Source organism: Rhizoctonia solani, chromosome 2, assembly GCF_016906535.1.
Source record: "Rhizoctonia solani chromosome 2, complete sequence".
Taxonomy (NCBI): Eukaryota; Fungi; Basidiomycota; class Agaricomycetes; order Cantharellales; family Ceratobasidiaceae; genus Rhizoctonia; species Rhizoctonia solani.
Genome location: NC_057371.1, coordinates 2,643,046 through 2,663,903, shown reverse-complemented (window position 1 = coordinate 2,663,903; position 20,858 = coordinate 2,643,046). Strand labels below are relative to the sequence as shown.

At 47.7% G+C, this 20,858-nt stretch overlaps 5 protein-coding genes across 5 annotated transcripts; 2 read left to right on the top strand and 3 right to left on the bottom strand.

Moving 5' to 3' along the window:
- Positions 1-312: 312 nt before the first annotated feature.
- RhiXN_05445 (NADH:flavin oxidoreductase/NADH oxidase) lies at positions 313-3,732 on the bottom strand (the record flags this gene model as incomplete). The annotated part of the gene is made up of 15 exons (XM_043325261.1): positions 313-564; positions 619-708; positions 759-814; positions 865-953; positions 1,007-1,135; positions 1,188-1,266; positions 1,320-1,405; positions 1,454-1,667; positions 2,176-2,545; positions 2,614-2,745; positions 2,799-2,912; positions 2,968-3,073; positions 3,126-3,181; positions 3,317-3,630; positions 3,687-3,732. The coding sequence occupies 15 exons, from the start codon at positions 3,730-3,732 to the stop codon at positions 313-315; spliced, it is 2,133 nt and encodes a 710-aa protein (XP_043177680.1).
- A 3,898-nt stretch (positions 3,733-7,630) lies between these two features.
- Positions 7,631-8,988, bottom strand: RhiXN_05444 (glycosyltransferase family 2 protein; the record flags this gene model as incomplete). Its single annotated transcript, XM_043325260.1, has 5 exons — positions 7,631-7,839; positions 7,904-8,141; positions 8,199-8,401; positions 8,485-8,743; positions 8,941-8,988. 5 exons carry the CDS (start codon positions 8,986-8,988, stop codon positions 7,631-7,633), a joined length of 957 nt encoding a protein of 318 aa, XP_043177679.1.
- Positions 8,989-12,373: 3,385 nt separating this feature from the next.
- On the top strand, positions 12,374-12,646 carry RhiXN_05443 (uncharacterized protein; the record flags this gene model as incomplete). Its single annotated transcript, XM_043325259.1, has 2 exons — positions 12,374-12,541; positions 12,614-12,646. The coding sequence occupies 2 exons, from the start codon at positions 12,374-12,376 to the stop codon at positions 12,644-12,646; spliced, it is 201 nt and encodes a 66-aa protein (XP_043177678.1).
- A 206-nt stretch (positions 12,647-12,852) lies between these two features.
- RhiXN_05442 (GMC oxidoreductase) lies at positions 12,853-15,324 on the top strand (the record flags this gene model as incomplete). Its single annotated transcript, XM_043325258.1, has 12 exons — positions 12,853-12,998; positions 13,053-13,135; positions 13,195-13,371; positions 13,431-13,445; positions 13,520-13,645; positions 13,701-14,030; positions 14,086-14,305; positions 14,356-14,588; positions 14,634-14,722; positions 14,783-14,849; positions 14,904-15,154; positions 15,217-15,324. 12 exons carry the CDS (start codon positions 12,853-12,855, stop codon positions 15,322-15,324), a joined length of 1,845 nt encoding a protein of 614 aa, XP_043177677.1.
- A 647-nt stretch (positions 15,325-15,971) lies between these two features.
- RhiXN_05441 (peptidase C14) lies at positions 15,972-20,805 on the bottom strand (the record flags this gene model as incomplete). Its single annotated transcript, XM_043325257.1, has 6 exons — positions 15,972-18,272; positions 18,325-19,842; positions 19,895-19,942; positions 19,993-20,131; positions 20,181-20,311; positions 20,371-20,805. The coding sequence occupies 6 exons, from the start codon at positions 20,803-20,805 to the stop codon at positions 15,972-15,974; spliced, it is 4,572 nt and encodes a 1,523-aa protein (XP_043177676.1).
- Positions 20,806-20,858: the final 53 nt, after the last annotated feature.

Sequence of the window (20,858 nt, the reverse complement as noted above, 5' to 3'; positions counted from 1 at the left end):
TGCCTTTTCACATGTGTATGCATGGATGTGGTTAGTAGTCATGATGTACGTGTGTCTGTGTATAAAGCCCCCATGAATTATATGCGCTTTTTTATGTGTTTAAGGCAAAGCTCACTGTTGACTATAGGGTAAGTTACAACCCAAAGTCACGTTTGCAAGTGTGATTGAACTCAGTCTACCAAGAAAGTCGACTAAATAGGGATTATTCAACGAAGCAGTTTTATACCGCCTAGCCTGGACACCATATTATCATATTTCACCTGGGCATGACATTTGGGTGAGACATCTACATGGGTTATGACAACGTTTATGCTAGAGGTCTGCAACTTTGACCACCACCTTTCCGGCATTACCACTTGTTAGAGCTGTGGCAACTGCCCGATTGACAGAATCGATCCCATCGAACACTTGCTCTGTCCATTTTATCTTTCCAGATTTGACCAGTGGTGTCATCGTGCTAATAAATTTTACTGGGTTATTGTTGTGCCCCTCGATTTGAGATTCAGCCTCCCAGTACATGAATCCCTGAACCCGAAGCCTTTTGTACAGGATCTCAGCGAGGTTCTATATGAGAATTTAGTACCTGGAATTCAGTTTTGAAGAAATATATTATTATACCTTGACATGATGTGGCGGAGCATTATTAAAAGCCAGCAAAGCCCCGCATACAATGATGCGGGCGTAAAGGTTACAAGCGCCAATAGCCGCCTAACCAACAGCGTCAGATAAAACAAAATCGGTGCAACAAATCGACACACCTCAAGCTGGGGGCCACCAATATGATCCCAATATATATCAATGGGACCTTCTTTAGCTAGCACGTCCACAACTTGCTCGGTCTTATAATTGAATGCAACATCACACCCATCCGTTTCATAGCCTCGACTTTTTCATTTGAGCCTGCGGATGCGATAACCTTCAAACCCTTCGCTTTCGCTAGCTGGGATACGATTCTATTTATTTGGTGAGTCGGGGGACCAGCGATAATACCAGAGTTTGTACTTACGATCCAACTGTCCCTGCACCGGCAGATACATAGATTGTTTCCCCAGACTTAGGACTTCCATGAGTTCCAGCCCATAAAATGCAGTCTGGCCTAAGCGTGAAGGGATTTGTCATGTGTTTATCATGTGTTCTGGGTTAAAGATTCGAGATAGTTACCTGGCATCCCCAAGACATTTACATACGCCGAGAGTGGAATTCCAGGCTCTGGTCGGATCACTCGCAAAGGAGTTTCTGCGCTCAAAACATTGTACTCCTGGAACGCTGATGATGGGCGGTTAAGAACACAATTCGGGATTGAGTGGACTTTGACCTACGATAAATTTGCACGTAGACAACGTCCCCTTGATGGATGCCATCTTTCTCAGATCGTAGTGTTAACGCCATACCAATACCCCAGATCCTGTAGTTTATCAACGATCGGTAGCGAAGCTTCACTGGAAAGGCTTACGGTTTACCGAGCTCATAGCTGGGGCCTGTGGAAGCACCCTTAGACTCCTCCATCCAGAGACGCATGTGAGGGTCAATTGAAAGGTACAGGGTCTTCACAAGTATGCCACCGTTAAGAGGAACATTTTCAAGGTCGATGGAACTGGACCCGTATGCTACGGTGTTATCATTGACATGACGTTCGGGAATTTCGTTGAAGTTGGCAGAGCCGTTTGCTGTTGGTGCCATAGGTGAATATTCAGAAGTGCAGTGAAGTCAGGTCGACCGGGAGAACGGGTATAAATAATGTGCAGATACCGCCCATGGTGCGGATATCTAGCCGCACACTGCAATATCTTCGTCATACGTACTTCACCATGACCCCCAGCGGAAAAGCCTCCGCATCATTCTAAACAGTAGTTAGGTGTTAACTCCGTGATCTTCGGGCATAATTTCCCGTATGTGTCAAAGATGGATAGCACGACACGATATTTGTCTGCGGGTCGATCCCCACACTAACGAGCATATTTCGCCTGTGAGTCTGAGTCTGACACCGGAAGCCGGCGAACGAACCCGGATCCGCCTGTGGACAAGTTGTAGGCGCCGTGCGCTTCTTATGTCTATTGTTAGGCATCAGTAAATCATCATTTCTTTTCTATATAAAACAAAGCCATACAGAGCCTTTCTTCTAGTATAAAACTTTCAGATGATTCATTCGTTGAAAACAACAAATCCTGCTCCCACGATCCCTTTTTTCAAAGTCCAACTCCATTTGCTGATGAAACTCAGTGGTCCGCTTGAGATAATTCGCCGCGACTTCTGGGTCGGAGAGATCAAACACGGGAAACCCCCTGGCAATGGACTCTTCTTGACTCCCAGAGGCCTCGCCCTGCGCCCAAAAATCTCCAGGGGGCAACCGACTTAAGGTAGCACCGGAGACTTCTCCCGAGATGATCTCTTTGGGTAGATACGGGTCGGATGTTGCTGGACGCCCTAGTCCAATCCCTGCACAACTACCAGCACGGACCGCATCCGCCATTCCAGCAGCAGACCGGAAGCCTCCAGTTACATATGGGATGATCTTGGTAAGATGAGGTACAATGGCTTCCGAAAACTGTTGACTGGGTCAGCGATTGAGCTTGTAGTTGTCAGGCGTACCTACCTCGGTAAAAAATGCCTCACGGCGCTTTGTACTATCTCTTGGCGTGTAGTCTTGGTCGAAGCAATCCATTTTTCGTAGTTGCCTCCGCTCAGCTCTACGAAATCGAGGTTCAAGGCTTCTAGCTCAAGGCATAATTCTACCGCATCGGCGGGCTAGTTTGGAAATTACTCAAAAAATATCTTCAATGTGCTACCTCGTTGCGTACCTTGATACCAGCGCTCTGGAACTCAGCGCTGTTGATTTTTACACCAATCATGAATGTTGGATCTGGCACCTTCTCGCGGATAGCAAGCACGATCTCTTTTAGGAACCGAGCACGCTTGGATTCAAGTGTTAATGTGCCACTGCATACGGGTAGCTATATGCGCACTCACCTTCTGGCTCGATCCTCCATACTCATCAGTCCGATTGTTGGTCACGGCTGACAGGAATTGGGCAATAAGGTATCCGTGCGCTCCGTGCATTTGAACTCCATCGAATCTAACAAAGCGTCTCAGGGCTACGTTTATTTAACGGCTCCGGTCTCACTTACCCCGTACGATGAGCGATATCGGCCGCATAGGCGAACTGATTCACAATCTCCTTGATCTCGGGACAGTGAGCGCCCTTGGTTTACCAAAGTCCTTGCCCATGCTATATTTGGGTTTCAGCACATCTCTTCCATGATCTCTCATCGAGTAAAATAGTCTACCTATAACCTAGTTGGATATCGCTCGCACCCACAGGGTGAGCGTTTACAAATAGTGGTACCTGCCGACCGGCATGCGATAGCTGCATGACCATCAGGCTTCCGTGTGCCTTTCCTGCGGTGGCAATCTTCCTGAACTGTTCGATCCTTTCCGGAGTCTCGTGAGGCGCATACAGGATGGCATTTCCAGCAGCCTCAAGGTGCTCCGGATGGACCATGACGTTACCTGTTGCGATTATACCCCATTCACCTTTCCCCCATTCCTCGTATAGTCTGACGAGGCGCTCGGGAGGAACACCTCGCTTAGAGGGATCGTGCTGATCCCAAGAAGACATGCGCTCAGTGAGAGCTGCGGTAGAGACTTGTACTTAATCGAGGCGTAATTAAGATAGTAATAAAGCTTACCTGCCTTGAAAAAGCGCGACTTAGCAACCTTGCCAGAGAACGGCATGGTGATGGACTCTCCGAGTAATTTGCGTCCTGCTGAGACACAGATTCACCGTAGCGAGCAAGGACCATCTTGAAAAGGGAGAGCGTAGGGTAGTAGAAATGAGATAAAGTCAATTTCAATGCGACGATGGATCTAAAGTGGTAGCAAAGTAGCTGGATGATGTCTGGATGATGTGGCCGCGAGTTGGTTTATATACATTGCTATCACACCAGCGACCCGGAGTAAGTCCCGGCGTCCCATTCCGAATGAATGCCTCCTGCTCGTCGACTTCGAATTCTAACCCTCTGCCGTAATTCAATACATTTCGCCGCTCGGCGGACCGAGTTTACAGTTTTGTTCCCAAGGCATAAGACGGAGCGCGATCGAATTGCCATATTTGGTATCCTTATAGGAGCGATAGATTCACAATTTAGTCAATGTTCCTTACTGGAGAGCTTATCAATCAATGCAAATTGCGCCAGAAGATGATCTCGAACAGAATACGTAGTGAGAGATTACCCGCGCCACAATTGAGTTTAAGTCAGCGGTTTGTATGGTACAAATCAATATCATCCCAACTACAAGCATAAAGTTTGGCAAGCATACTACATAGCTTTAAACGCAACCTCAATGATTGTATGATACGTATGTTGCAGCATCGTGGTATGCCGTCTCGAATTTGCATAGACAGATTTTCAACCCGATGACCCTTCTCGGATAATTACAGTTGATGAGTTTTGAAATGTTTTGAGGATGCGGTAATATGATTAGGAAGGTTGCACTGCCAAATAGGCTCGACGTGCAGTATTCGATACTGTTTGCTAAGTTGACTTATATCAGACTTGCGGGTGGTTCTCCGAGTTTGCTAGTCCGATCACTGGTGCATCAATTCGATTAGTAGGAAATTCGAAATTTGGTAATAAATCTCGACGAGCGTGTTGCTCTTGCTCCGACACGGGATCAACTAGCAATAGGGGGTATGATCCTGTTTTGATACTGAGTGTAACGTTGATTGTCACATCATACATCCATATATCACATACAGTAAACATACATTGGACTCTGTCAAGCTTATGGATGATTTTGAGCGTGGGCTTTGATTTCATTTGTTATACTGAATTCTTAGCCACGCACACTAGCATTGGTTTTGCGTGTGCTTTAATATCGTTAGACCGTATCCGAGGTTATACTAGCATCGAATAACTATCTATTATAGACTATTTTCATTGATACCTGGTGATTATTAGGTAACCTTTTCGTTGCGCTGATCTTTATTGCGGCGCACTGAACGGATAAGCCCTAATCATGATCCACACTGCCTGTATGCATATTCCATAATGCATCAGAGTGAGAATGAGATCGCCTCTCGCCAACACTATCCGCTCTACGTATGTGCTTTCTCTCGCTTCATACGATAAACCTGCTCTTTATATGCAACCCTATGATTCACTCTTGCTTGCCCGATTTCGGTGTCTTCTGGATTTGTATGCGTAACCATAGAAAATTCCTATGTGGCCAACGATACTCTTCAAAGAGCGGTGAAAATGATTTTGTCGAATCTGATAGTGCATGTGTAGTGAATAGGAAACTTTCATTGAAGTGTAACATATCCTTATAATGAGGACATAGTTGCCCGTCCCGTATGGTATCCAAACAACTTGCCTGAAGGAAGCACTCATTTACGCAACCATTTATGCTATCTGACTATTGTTTGGTGCTTTAGGATTCATTAGCTGCTATAGACCATGAAGGTAAGAACTCCATATCTATATTTCGCTTGAAAGTATCCATGGCGCATTAGTTATCGGTAGAACAGTAATATTTTCTCAACATGGCTGTGGATTTAAGATCATCATCTTTCACTAGATCTCCTCGTGAGCTGATACGCACAGGTTGAAGCTCGATATTGATAGTTTGATGTTGTAAGTTGTATTGACAAGAAATGTTTAAAAGAATCCAAGAAATTTTGGAGAGATGCAGATAGAATAGGATACTCGCCCACCAAAAAAAGCTTTCGCTGGCGCTTGTGTTCCCAACTAATTTTGTGTAGGGACTTCTTCCCCCCGCGTGTCCTCGGGCAGCCATCAAATGACACTGATATACTAATTCACTTCAATTTCAAAACGAGAGAATGGGATTATACCTTCCCAAATAAATCTAGATCTACATTGACTCATGTGTTTCGGTAGCACGACGTCAGCAAGTTTTATCCGGTGAATTATGGGGCCTATAGATTTGATGAGTGACGGGCACGGATTTAGAGTTAACGTTCTAGGTGTCAACCACCCAATAATGGAAAGGAACAGAACAATACATAACACCTTGAATTTATTATCTATTCCTAACAAGTTCACACAAAACAGGGGTTTATCGTTGCAGGCCAAAAATAATTCCTTACACAAGCACATGTGCACACAAAGGAGAATCCTCAAGTTTAAACGGGTACTAGCTTGGTAAACACCATACCGGGAGGTCTGGATAGCCACAAACGTTTGGTGTTTTAGGTAACATACCGCAAGCTCTGAAGGACGCACTGGAGGTTTCGCAGATACAGGTGGCGGCTTCTAGTAATAGAAGTTGACTTGAGATTGGCGACAAAGGGCGACACGCGCTCAGAAATATCTACGGATGGAGACATTGTAATTCTCTATTGTGAAGTTACCGGGCCGCGTGCATACGGTCGAAGTTTCCAATTCTGATCATGACCCGGACATAGCAGAGAGCCGCCGAGAGAGCTTGTCATAACATCTGATTCATAGGAAGCCCACGGAATTTCAAGGGTGTGAATCAGCAAGGCGATCGGGACTTGAAATAAACTCTATAATCAATTTCAGAAGTACTAGTGCCCACAACAAGTGTTGCATGAAATATAAATTGACCAACACTCCATCACAACTTCTGAATTACCACTTCATGCATTAATAAAACTTGTAGATAGGTACAATATTTTTTGGGGGCACTAGTACAGGTTGCGCAAGTTCAAGGAGCTGTGTACCAGTTGATGTGTTGAAATATCGTATTAAGCGTGTAGTGAGGCATCTCATATAGCACCAATATGTAATATCCACCCATTTACCCATTCGGCATACACGTATAAACATAAACACACTCTTTTCTAAGCTTCTCCCAGCTGGCCATCCATTTTTGTACCAATATAGTACTAAGACCATTGGTATCGTCAGAACTAGGATAAGACGAGTCAGCCATAGGAAGATACTTGAAGTCCAACGCGGGAAATAATCGATTCCAGCAATACACTAACACTTTTACCGACAAGTTTTGCGCATACAAGTAAGCAGGCACTGTTAGAAATCAGGTCGGATATGATATTGGTACTCAAATAGAACACGCGCATTTAAGAGATTGATAAAAGTGATTGTTCGCTAATAGAGGTTTGAGATGGTCAAACACCAACTCCACCTCTACCCATATTTTGGGAAGCTCGTCAATTACTTGTTAATATCTATTGGGCAAAATCATAATTTAATAAACCTAAGGTAAGAATGTGATACTAAGATAAACAAGGTGAGTAGGTGTAATTGCAATGTAGAACACGGAGCCCAAACGCTGCTACTATGTAAGCAGCGTGTATTGGGCCAAGTTGGGCTTGCATTTAGGAAAAGAGGATACACCAAGGACAATGGTGCTTATGTTGAATGCGTATTAATCAACAAATATTTTGAGATCGCGACAACGCGGTCCCGCAACTTATAGCTCAATAGACACAGGGCTGCGTCGACAAATATAATGAATCACAACGAATCGGATTCGGTTTCAGCGCTGAAGGTAATTGGAGCATGTAGCCTACATCCAATCCGATGCTAATTCGTCTCGATTGCGGGCGCGTCATGTCTTAATGCGAAAAACAATAGATATTTATTCACACTGGTATCAATAACACCTCAGCAGTTCATGTATTTTACTTTTGTGTAGCGTCCACAACTCGTCGACGCAAATTAGCAGCTGACTTGTTCTCCAAGTCGGTCACATGACCGTTCCCCGCGCTTCCATTTGTCTGCGCATTGTCGACGCGAACGACCTTCCAGCGCCCTGTGACGTAGTTGGCGCGCAGAACAAGCAAGTCACGTAACATTTCAAGCGTATCCCACAGAATGTTTATCTTAGAGCCTGAATATAGCGATTAGATTGGCATGTGTAAAAAGGGGACGGTAGATCCGAGAAAATTGCTAACCTGCGACTTCATGCCACCCAACAGCGACTTCATCAGTCTTCATTCCACACATGAGCGCGACCACGAGCAATTCCACATCGAAAATCCAATGAGGTATATGCAACGTTTGGAAGAGCGTATGGGCAGCTGGACGCGTAAAAAGCTTGAAGCCACATTGCGTATCCCTGATATGTGAAACTCCGAGGAAACGGAGCAGTGTATGGAGGCCATACATCAATGTATTTCTGATAAAGGAGCGCTATAAATGATACGGTGAGATGACCGGCACCGCCATCACGAAGGCTGTGCGACGTACCTTGACAACCGCATCTGTCCCAACTAGATGGGCACGACTCCCGCAAACAACGTCAGCGCCATTGTCCATTGCATCCCAGAGCTTGTCAAGGTCGGAGAATTTCGAAGCACCGTCGGCGTCGACCATGAGCATGCGTTCGCCTCGAGCGTGTAACATCCCGTGCTTGACCGCCGATCCTTTTCCGCTATTTTGAGGAAGCTTAACTACTCGAATTGATACGTTGACTGAAGACTTCGGGTCTTCAGGACAGGAAATTCGAGCGCGACGTCTGCGGTATTATCCTTACTCCCATCATCAACGATTAGGAATTCAACGCTCCGCCAAAGCTTGTTTCCGAGTACGTGATTGAGGGCTTCGGTAAGCATGGGCGGGAGTCGCTTTGCTTCATTGTAAGCCGGAATGACAACGGACAAGTCACATTCTGCTGGTGCGGTTGAGGAGGGGAGAGGATATGCGATGGTAGGTTCCGAGTTTGAGCGGTACTTGAATGCTTCTGGGCCCGGGGTTGGTATAGAGGGTGAAAGTACCACGAGCAGGATATACACCTATAGAATAAACACGTCAGTAACTCTCATAAAACAAGCAATAATCGGGGATAGGGTGATTCAGTGAGGAGCATAAGCTCTGGCTTTGGTAGTGTCGTCGTCGTTCTGGCGAAGCAAAGCATCCCAAAACTCGAAGAACAAGGATGATAGCAGTGTCATCATAATCGGAGATATTATGGTAATATCCGCATACTCACCAATACGAGAAAAAGGCAGACTGTGGTAAGAGTAAGGGCCAATAACATCGTACTCGAAATCTAGGAACAAATCAAGAAAGAAAGTGTTGAGCAAGGGGCTCTTGGACGAGGTTGAGTTCCGCGGGTGACTACATAGACTGTTTGAGCGCTCCCCGCAGTTATTATTTCCAAGTCGACGTGGCCGATGGGAAGAACGTCCAGCCTACACGTGACATAGCCCCTGGGATCCTATCACGTGCCTCCCGGACTCGTGTCTGCGTCCAGCCTCCATGGACTGGTTGGAGGCGGGCGCGTGCTCACTCAAGCGCTCATACTTATCGAACTACTTAAACGAGTCCCTTTTGCTTACAGTATGTCACCTGTGATTGAGCAATCGTCTGCCAGTCAAGATCTCAACAATGCCGACGCACTACAATGAACGGCTAGCGCCATTGCTTGAAGCTTGTCACACTACACGAATGCTGCCCCTTGTGCTTGAGCCTAATTGATTAAACCAATTCACATACTTTAAATCCTGTAAACAATGGAAATTCTCCCGTCAAGTCGAGTATAGGGGCAAGTAGAATGGCTGAACGATACTAATGGTGTCGTATTGGTTTTGTCCTGTAGCATGTACGTACAGCTTTATCAAGTAACAGTATCAGTGACAATAGTTTCGGAGAGAAAAGGACTACCACATTAAACTTGAAATCTCAGAATACACTCGCAACTATTACGGGCATATTGTATGCATGATAAAAACAAATAGGAGACTGAGTGCATACAAATTCATATTTTTGGCTGTTTAATACGGGAACCAGAAATTGCTGCTGCTTCAGAGGGCTATCAGGTTTCTGATAAAAGTCTTCGCGTTTTAGACCTATACCCGACCAGTACCAGCTATATCAGCCAACAATGTAGAGTTTAGCATCTGCCCCTATAAGTTTATGAGACTGAACAGATAAATTACTCCCTCATATTTCAAAGAATTTCGATTACTATAGCTTCCAGGATAAATGCATGGGCGCATAATCGCAGAGTAAGTATCACGAGGTGCCGCTATCCCGAATCTTGGCTGATGGCTGTGAATCGAAGTGCCCGGCTTGGTTTTGCCAACAGGGCAGAAGTGCCTCCAGGCGTATCAAGACGGGTATACTGCAGGCTGATAGTGTGCCACCAAATAAAACCGACTCGTGACGCAAAGCATTTATTACAAACAATGATGATCCGGTGGGCCTAACCAGATTTTGTTCACTCATGTGTGCCTGATTTCACGAAACAAAAGATAGGGAAGTTTGGATTCTGTTTAAAATTCGATGCTTCTCCCTCGGCCTAACTCACGAGATTTGCATACAACCGCATACACGTATGGTGAGATACCTCTCCCTGTTGCGATCCACTTCTCAAGGAACAAAGACTTTGCTCTTTGGATCCACCTAGATGTATATTGACCAAGACGGAGACATGTAAGTGAAATCTGGTGCTTTCTTGTATAATCCAACCAATGTAATTATCATGGGAGTTCAGCTGAATAGAGTCACTCTATTGGTAATTACAAGGGGTAATAATGTTGGCCGCCGACTGTAAATGTAGCTATAGGATGGGGGCGATGCCTGCCCTATTGCCTCGATTATCGGAAACACCAGGCTAAGCCTTAACTGTGCTTTTCTTGAATTTCACTTTCACTCTTACTTTATTCGGGCAAATATCTCCGGTTTGTCGGAAAATACATATGGCACGTTGATGTAACGCATGGACACACTAATGCACGGTCTGTAGAACGGAGAAGCTAAAATAAGAAAATGTCCAGCATATAAACCCAAATAAATTCTCAGTGGCTATCCACTCTAAATTGAAAATGGTGAATTCGGCGTTACCTTGACAAGCCGCACCGGAACCACAAGACACCACGTGGTATCCGGGGGCCAACTGCACTCCACAACTCGGAAGGGCTGCTATTCGTATCTGTCCGATCAAAGACAGTGGCGAAGCATTCAAGACTTCCCATGTCCGTACCTCAGGGGAAGCCGTCAGCCTTATCTGACATTTCAGGTTGGCTCCCCACGCTATTAGCGTTTTGAGGCTCGGTTCCGAATACACTGCCCATGTCATGGCCTGTTTGATGATCACGGTTCGCCCGTTCAATGTGATCACGATACGGCATGGCTACGCTTCTGTTGTAAACCCGGCCCACTGGGAGAATTCCAATCATTCACTTTTATTCATTCCTTGTGAACATGCCCAGTTTTCGAGATGTGATTTCTTTCTCGCTCCTGGTGCAGAGTCAGGGGCTGGGAGGTCATGTTCGTGATCGGTCCCTTCTTCGAGGATTTTCAGGGCGCGAACCACCTACCGACTGGAATCGCGATCGAGCCCCATTCATCGTATAGCCACGACAGGATGTTTTGGGGGCTTGGTATTAGGTCGTCTCTCAGGGTGAGCCCTCGAGGCGGGTATTCATTATAGAGGAGTGTCAGTAACAAAGCATCGTACGATAGACTATCTTGAGATAAGGAGAAGTACCAAGTGGTGTACGACCGTGGTTGAATGCTTGGTGGTTCGGTCATAGACATCGAGTTGATGGGCGCGAGTGACTATCTCACTGATGCAATATGTACTTGTCGTCCCTACATTGTAAATAACTGCCACAGCAGCCCTGGCCAATAGAGTTCGAATAAAGAAGGGCTGAACTATCGCAACCCTTTGTGAAGGATACCGTGGGCAACATTGGCTTAAGAGAAGTGTAATTCATTCATTAACTTGAATCATGTATGATTCACTTCGCAGATGGACTCATGAGCGGGTATCATACAAGCGCGAGATCCAGAGAAAAGTGTAGCACAGAGTGGAAGCAAAATTCACCAGCGCATGTACAGGAAGGAACCATTTCTTGGGCTTGTCTTGCTTGATGACCCTGACCCATCCTCGAAAAATAAATAAAGTCATATGCAAAAGTTCGTAGAAGCAAGTGCAGAAACAGTTTGGTTCACCTGATGGACTCAAATGACGGTCAGACCATCTCATTCATGGCTGAAGCCGAAGCAATAGCTGGGCCACTAGCTAGTGAATTTATCCGACGAGGCACGCCCTAGTATAAGGAGATCCCTATTTTGATTCCCTGACCGTTGTACTGCAAGGTTACGGCTAGCACTCAGCTATTATTTCGCATCATACCTATTCATCTTACCCATTCAAAGCGGAGTTGGATGAGGTTATCATTAATGTGATTTTATAGGTAACAGACGGGCTTACTTGCCTCGAAGGGCACAGTGGTTGGTTGTCAGGGCTGGCGCAAGAAAATATTGTAGCCTAAAAAATAAACTCTAAATAGATCACACCGCCACAGTCTGCCGTGCTACCAGGTCTCGCCCGTGGCACCCATTCAGGGAGAAGCAATCGGCGACTCGATTCTTAGTCAGCAGCTAATGCCGCTTCTAGGAGACTCAATTGAGTTATGCTGCTCTTCACGGCCATTCATGGAGTGGCGGGGCAAGCTCCTGCCCACACTGCAATTACAACCGTGCCTCCCCCTGTTCCTGGCGCTCCCACCACGCAACTATGGCAGACCAAGACCAAGGCAAATGGATATGGATTGAAAGTCAGCCGTAACTTGACGAATAACGTACGCCGTTTGCGCTGTCTTCCCTTTTCCGAGCTGATTTTCGTGCTGAGCTTCGATGCCCCATGTCTCTAGATCCTTAGAAACCCAAGCAAAGGCCATAACTAGCGCATGATCATCAAAAACGCTCAGGATCCATATACTGGGCGGCACGATCAAGCATTTACCTCGTTTATGTGGACAGCCTATGGCGGCGCGAGTAGACCGGATTGATCGGTCGTGATTCGACCTTCCATATCTATAAATTCACATAGAGGATTTCTTACAAGTCCTCACCATACTCCTTCATTCACCATTCCACTCCGAGTTTCGTCATGAAATTAGCACTGCTATTCTCGCAACTAGTTTGCATTGGCTTAGCGACAGCCACCCTCTCTTCAAGTGGAGAGGAGTTTGTGAAGAACGATTTTGACTACCTCGTAGTAGGCGGGGGGCTAGCGGGGCTCGTTGTCGCTAACAGGTACGCTGTGAAGCCACGACGTTGAAATCAGCCCAGTTAATAAAAGTTTTACAGACTTTCCGAAAACTCGAACGTGCGAGTAGGCGTCATTGAAGCCGGTCGATATTTTGAAAATGACCCACTTATTAATACCCCTGGTAAGATTAATTTATACCGGTATCGCGTTCGCATTATCTCACAATACCATATGCTCTAGCTGCAGTATTAAATCGATTTCTGCAGATGAATGCCACGTACGACTGGAGACTCACGACCGTCCCTCAAAAGCACCTAAATAACCAGTCAATAAACTTGCCAAGAGGAAAGACGTTAGGAGGATCCAGCACCATCGGTTTGCTAATATTTGGGCGGGGATCCAAGATTGAATATGATGGTGAGTTGCATCGCAACGGTACTATAGTTCGCGGGCGCTCATTCATGTATGCTGTTTAGCATGGGAGCGTCTTGGTAACAAGGGCTGGAACTGGAATGGCAAGTCATTCAGTAGTTAATTTCTAGATCCCAGATTACCCGCATGATAGGGTTGCTACCTTATATGAAAAAGGCGGAGCATTTCGAGATGGTAGACCCCATCAGAGCTTCGGTCAACCAAGAAGGAATTCCAGCAAGTCAAGGAACCCAAGGCATGATTGCTGGATCCTACAACAGTACGTACGCATCATGCGCCAACAGGCTCGATTTGCTGACTCGGGTGGTGTCCAGCTTGGTACAGTGACCCTGTATTCCCATACCGTGCTGCATCCATGAAGGTGGGGATCCCAGCCAATCTCGACCCTGACAGTGGAACCACATTCGGCATTTACAACGCCGCCACTTCTACCAATCGTACTGCCGGCATCCGGTCCTATGCAGGGAACACCTACTACAAGTCCGCCGCTCACAGGCCCAACCTTGTCGTATTGACCGAGGCTCAAGCCACCAAAATCGAACTTGATCATTCTGGGAAAGATGTTACGGCCAGGGGCGTCTCTTTTCAATTCAGGGGCACGTCATTCACTGCCAAGGCTAAAAAGGAAGTCGTGCTTTCGGCTGGTGAGTTGATCATGCGTTGCAGTGGGTGTTTTCAAGGCTAACAACGGACTTTCAGGTACTCTTCTGACCCCTCAGCTTCTCGAACTCAGCGGTATTGGCAACAGCGACGTCTTGAAGAAGTACCAGATTACCCCAAAGGTGGATCTTCCCGGGGTTGGGGAGAACTACCAAGACCATATATTGGTCTCGACCACATACGAAGTAAAGCCAGGCTTTGTCACCTATGATAACCTTGGGTATAACAATACATTTAGAGCAGCTGCCGAAGCTCAGTAGTAAGTGGGCTTAAGGGATATTCGATGAAAGGGAACTTACGAGAGAGCAGTGAAAGGACTCATGACGGACCAATGACTGCTTCCAACTCCATGCTATCGTATATCGACCTTTACTCCCTTGCTAGTTCTGGCAAGATTGCGCATATGCACAGGTCACTCTGGGAGGACGTGAAGAAGGAGAAACCTACGATGCTTCAGAAACAGCAGTACAGAATCCAAGAGCTGTGGCTGAGGAAGAAGATGGGTAACGTCGAAGTTATTCTGCACCCAGGCAAGCATACTAGTCGGTGCTTTCCCGAGAGTGTTGCTGACTGTGTGGTCTCATCAGGATACTTTGGACCTGGTCCCGCAAAGCCGAATACGTCATATATCTCGATTATCATGTGCATTCAGCATCCATTCTCTCGTGGAAACATTGTAAGTCGTGACCTCTATCCGCCACGTGCCACGCGATCAGTCGGCTTACGTCATGGCTAGCACCTCAACACCTCAGACCCCCTGTCGCCTCCAGCTATCGACCCTAACTATCTATCCAAACAAATAGGTGCGTTAACTGCGGCCTGATACTACTTTTTCTAAAGCTTCGTCTCCGATATAGACCAGAGCATCCTTGTCGAGTCGGTCAAGTTTGCCGATAAGATTGCCAAGACCGAACCATTGGCTGCGATGCTTGTTGCCCGACAGGACCCTAGTCCAGATATCAAGTCGGACGAAGATATCACCAAGTGGGTCAAGGCTAGTATCCGCACTTTGCACCACCCAATTGGAACTGCGACGATGGCGCCCAAGTCGGTTGGAGGGGTGGTGGATGAGAAACTGAAGGTGTATGGAACGAGTAATCTACGAGTGGTATGTGATCTTTTGGGACAGTCTTCTTTAATGTTCGTTTCTGAAAGCTGTCACGATGATAGGTGGACGCAAGTGTGATCCCGATGCACCTCGCCGCTCATCTGCAACGCACCGTGTACGGTATTGCGGAAAAGGCAGCTGACATAATCAAGAGCGACTGGGGATTCTAACTTCGAGTTGTATTCGAAGCATTTTGTTTTCCGGACTGAAATACTGGGACACTATTTCCTAAGGTCTTTCGGGTTGAGGTAGGATGCCTTTGCCCTAGATGTACAGTAGATACGAGCCATGTGGAGGAGCTATACGTGCTATGACTTCATGTATATTCATATGTATTTTGACTTATGCGATGACTATGGTTTCACTCATATGCACTCGGAAAAAGTTGGTGGAAGGCAGGATCGTTGTCTCGCTATACTATAAGCCCCATCGCATTCTTAATTGCATGCACGCTGAGGCTTTCATTTCCAATACAGTTTTCTATTTACCTTTTAGCTCTGGGTTGGTGAACTACCTTGAAAGATAAGCGTCTTGTGGACTCGGAACTTGCATGATAAGCAGGACACCACAGGATTCGTACTTAGATAGAAGCGCACCTAGCACGTCGGGCCTTATTCGAGTGGGGCCTGATTGGAGCAAAAGCTCATGAAGGACGGCAGACTGTTATATTGCCAAACATAATAAATGCATACTACTACGCTACATAAACGTCCACGAATATCTACAAAGCACACTATGGACCCTTCGGTATCTGTTTTCAGCTCACAAGTCAATATATGGCTATTGATCGACCGCATCAATAATGCTCACCTTACTCTCAGCTAACAAAACATCGGTGCCATTCGTGCCCAAGCAGCAAAGGCTTACTATAGTCCGCTCGAAGTGAGCCCTCGGGTCCAATAGCATAAACGGTCTCGAGAGAGGGGAAAGGCTTGCGCAGATAAGAAGGAACCCAGAACAGTAGCTGTGAGTCGTGGTTGCGTGCCCACCCGTTGTTGTCGATAATCATTCCATCGAAAATTGCACGATGGGGCTCCCTCTGACCCGGGGCCGCGAAGGTAAATTGAGATAGGTCGGATATAAAGCCCCTTCCTGGTGTCTTCCATACTCGGATTGTCGAGTCATTTGAGCCTGAGACGAGGTATGTACCGTCATGTGAACATGCTACCGAACTAATCCAACTTTGGTGTCCTTCAAGTGGCTCGCATGCAGGGGCGCCATCTTCCACCCTCCATACTCCAACCCTTCCATCAGCCAAGCCAGATACGATGTGATTGCCGTCGGGAGAGAAGACAATTGAAGTCACCGAGTCGTGATGTGCCTTGAGAGGACCAAGAACCAACTCGCCATTATGCGAGTCGTAAATGCAGATAGTGCCATTGTTGGACCCAGAAGCAATGAGTCTGCCATCAGGTGAGAATGTCACCGACAAAATACGCCCTTTATGCTGCTGCGACCCAAACGGATCGAACACGAGCGATAGCGTCTGCGAGTCCCACATCCGGATCTTCCAGTCGTCGCACCCAGAAACAATATGCTTGCCGTCGGGGGAGAACGCCGCTGAATAGACCTTGCCGTAGTGTCTTCCAACTATGTTTGTGGGCACCAGAGTTCCATTCCATACACTCCACATGCGTATGGTCTTGTCCCACGAGGCAGAGACAATGTGCCTGCTATCGGATGAGAACGACACTGACCATATCCTTTTTTCGTGCCCTCGAAGTGGACCGGATAGCAGCTCGCCGCTTGTGGAATCCCATAGACATATGCCTTTGTCGTCGCCGCCAGAAGCGAGGTACCTGCCGTCCAGTGAGAACGCCACCGATTTGATCGCGCCAGTGTGTGCGACAAGCGGCTGGAGAGCGGCAGTGCCATCGTGTGTGTTGAACATGTAGATCACTTCGTCTTCACCGGCTGCGGCAATGCGTGACCCATCAGGCAAGATTGCAACCGACCAGATAGCCTTGGTTGGTGTGTTTGAGTGTGAGGTGTGAGATGATGTCGAGTCGAGTGCGTTCCACATCTTGACGGTGCGGTCCTTTGAGCATGATGCAACTCTTGTGCCATCGGGTGAGAACGCAGCCGAGTAAACCCAACCGTCGTGTGTGCCAAGTAGGCAAGGGTTGGAGTAGCCGTTCTTTACATCCCATATATACACGCGCCTATCTTCAGAGCCAGTGACGAGCTTGTCTCCCAGTGGCGAAAACCCAATGGATCTGATTCTGTCATTGTGTACTTTGGGTGGGGAGTGTGTGGCGGTGCTGTCCTGCAGACTCCAGACGCGCAGATCGCCGGACTCGTGGCCAGTGACAAGGTGCTTGCTGTTCGGCGAAAAGGCAATTGCAAAGACTGGGGATTGATGAGCATCGAATAGAAAAGGGAGAGACTCCCTGGTGGATGCGTCGTAAACAACAATCGGACATTGATAGCTATACAAGCCACATGCGATATGCCTACCATTAGGAGAGAACTCCGTGCAGAGAACCCATGAAGGATGCCATTTGATGGAATTGGGGAGACTGTTGTTGCCATTGTCCCATATCCGCGTCGTCCGGTCATAGGACCCCGAGAGGATGTACTTGCCGTCGGGTGAAAACAATACTGACGTCACTGCTCTTTCATGCCCTTCGATGATGTCATATATGCGGTTGCCCGTCTGCGCGTCTCGCACAAGGATTGTACCGTCCTCAGAGCCAGAGGCAAGCAGCAGTCCGTCGGGAGAGAATGATACAGAGAGGACCCCCTCTGTATGCCCTTTCAGGGGTCCAAGAGCAACCGTTCCATTGTGCGCATGAAATACATGTACTGTGCCATCTTGGAATCCAATTGCAAATCGAGTCCCATCAGGAGAGAATGCTAGTGAGACGGCATCCGAGGGCATCTGCCATGTCGTAAGTAGCGCCGTTTGACTATGTGCCATCGCAGACCCTTCCAGCATCAGAAGATCCCGAGTACGACCCCAGTACTGCTTGTATACCGAGCTTGACTGATGGCAAAATGGCAATGCCGAGATGTATATATGCGGCGTCGACTCCGAGACAGATTCGGCAGCATACTTTGACACGAAAATTCGCGAGTTGCTCAGCAGTCTGATCAGATCTGATGATGTGTCTTCGGCCTATCACTCGTCATCAGCCTCGTATTGATACTGGTCTGCTCATATGCCTTACCGTTAGCCATGGCTTGAGTGCCGACAGCATGGCTATCCCTTTGTCCAGTGTACGTTTCAGGCTTAGCACCTCCATCCAGAACAGCAGCCGCTGCGATAGGAAGTCTTTCAGTCCATCCCGCACCGTCTCACATGGCGCGCTCTTGACTACATGGTCTCTCCAGTGGTGCGCTACGTATGACAGCGTTGGCGAAACTGACCTTGATATCCGATCTTCTAGGTCTTGCACTTCTCTATCGGGTATGAACGACGTCTCCAGACTACAGATGTTGAATCGCAGCTGTTCTTCCATCACCTCAAAGCACCGTTCGGCGAGCAGCTGACTGTGCTTTGTTTCGTCGCAGTAGTACTTGGTCGACCGCGCCTCACCAAACATAAAGTCGGGGAACGATGCATGCAGCGTGGTGATCATCTTGGTTGCTTGCGACACGTGTAACACCGAATACAGAGGCTGGAGCAGTATATCAGCCTTTATCGCCTTGATCCCGGTCAGGGCTGCCAGTGTATCGATGTCGACCGGCTCTCGTGTGCAAACTGCGGTCCAGAGAACGAGTCGCATCTGTTGCTGGTCGCGGGCGTTTCGACCAGTTTTGTGTACTGCAGCATCCAGGATTGTGGCATATAAAGCGTCGATGTGTGCGAGTCGGTATGGCGATTCGGCAGACGAGTTCAGGATGGCCTCAAGCCGATCTTGATCTACCGTGGTGCCTCTTCTCCGAATATACCAAATTGCCACGGCCGCATATATGAACAGATTACCAGACAGCTTGGCGAGTCTGATCAAATCACCCTCAGAAACGTTGTTCCCCAGTTCATTGCGAAGGTATAGCTCGATATCTGCCTGCACTAGCGACTTTTCAATTTCATGTAGCACGCACATCGACCGGTTGCGGTCAGACTGCGCCTCGATCCTGTGGCGGATGTCCGGCTCGGGTCGGCTAGTGACGAAGAACTTGAGGGGCAGGGTGGGAGTGATTCTGAAAAGTACGTCCAAGATCGTTCGTACCCCATCCACGTTGCTGCATTCGTCGAGCGCGTCGATCACCACTACAAGCCCTTCGGCCGTTGCGTTCTCCATTCTCGATAGAGGGTCTTTGATGAGTCGTTGGCACTGGCTGTTGATTGACTGTGACTTGATGTTCGGCTCTTGCTCCAGCACTCCCAGCAACGCAGATCGGAATGAAAACGAACGCCGTGCAAGCTGATACGCGATAGTAGGCACAATTCTGCCCACGTCCCGGCATTCGTCCGAAGTACGGGTGCAAAAAAAGCTAGCGCCAAGTGCAGTGCAATCTTTGAGAGATTCAGCAAAGGTGTATGCGATCGTTGTCTTGCCTGTGCCGGCCATTCCGTTCATCCAGAACACGTTAGGCTTCGTCCAATCGACTGACCACTGTTCGAGCTCCAGCAAGATCTGCGACCGGGTGTTCGGAGTGCATGCTCTACGATTCACATCATGCGACAAAAGCGAGTTATAGACCGCAGACTCCACAGGTGACAAACCGGCAAGACGAGAGTCCTGACCGAATAAACCTCAGTGTTCTCATTTATACATCCGATCTCGAGCTCACCGCCCGCCGTTCTTCGGCTATGTTCCACATTTTCAGGTTTGCTTCAGTCTGTCCCGCATGTTAGCAATGCCATTTACCAATATATACCTATCACCCACCTTTATGTCCTTCAGGATCTCAGCTATGTTCTTGTACCCGCGTAGTATTTCCTCCTCGTCCTGGTCCGCATCCATAAGATATCTTGTAGTTCGATGGTTCTGCTTTCTGCGGATGATCACCACTTGCTCTTCGACAGACCTATCCATTCTGTCAGCTTTCTGGATTCGACTTGTTCTGCGTCACTCACGTTGCGACCTTTTGAAGGAATTCCGGAACCTCGCTCGATTTGGCTTCCTCTGTATACCGTCGGAGCCGCTCAAGGAGCGATGTTAGCCGTCTTGCCAATGTCTCCATTTCGCTATGATTCTTAGAGCTCAGCTAGACAAGAGTCAGGATTGGTCTCTATGAAGCCTGCGCATATGACCCAAATCACCAACCTGTACGTGCTCGACGGAGGCCAAAAGTCCTCCAACAGCAGCTTGTAGAGGCGGAAAAACCTCCACTATGCTATGCAATGTTCTCAGTGTGTTGGTTAAGGCTTGTATGGCTGGGGACGTAGGAGTGATAGGCTGAGGAACTCTGACGGTTGCGGTGACTGTAGCCGCGTCGATGCCTTCGAGTGGATCAATTGTGGCGGGCAGTTGATCTGTGTCTGAGTGTCGCAATGGGCTGTTTGAGGATACCACGTCATCAGCGGCAGAGCGCGACTGAGAGGCGACCGGCCCCGCGGGAAAAGACTGAGCATCGGGCTGAATCGAAGGTGTGGAAGTGGAAAGATCCAATGCGCTGCGGGACGTGAGTCTTGCTACGATGTTGTTTTTATTACGACTTAAGTAGGCAAGAATGCTTTTTCCTTCATCTTGGGAAGCCATGGACTGACGGCAGTCGTTGAGCTGGACAAGGGCACAAGCGCTTGAGGCTGCTC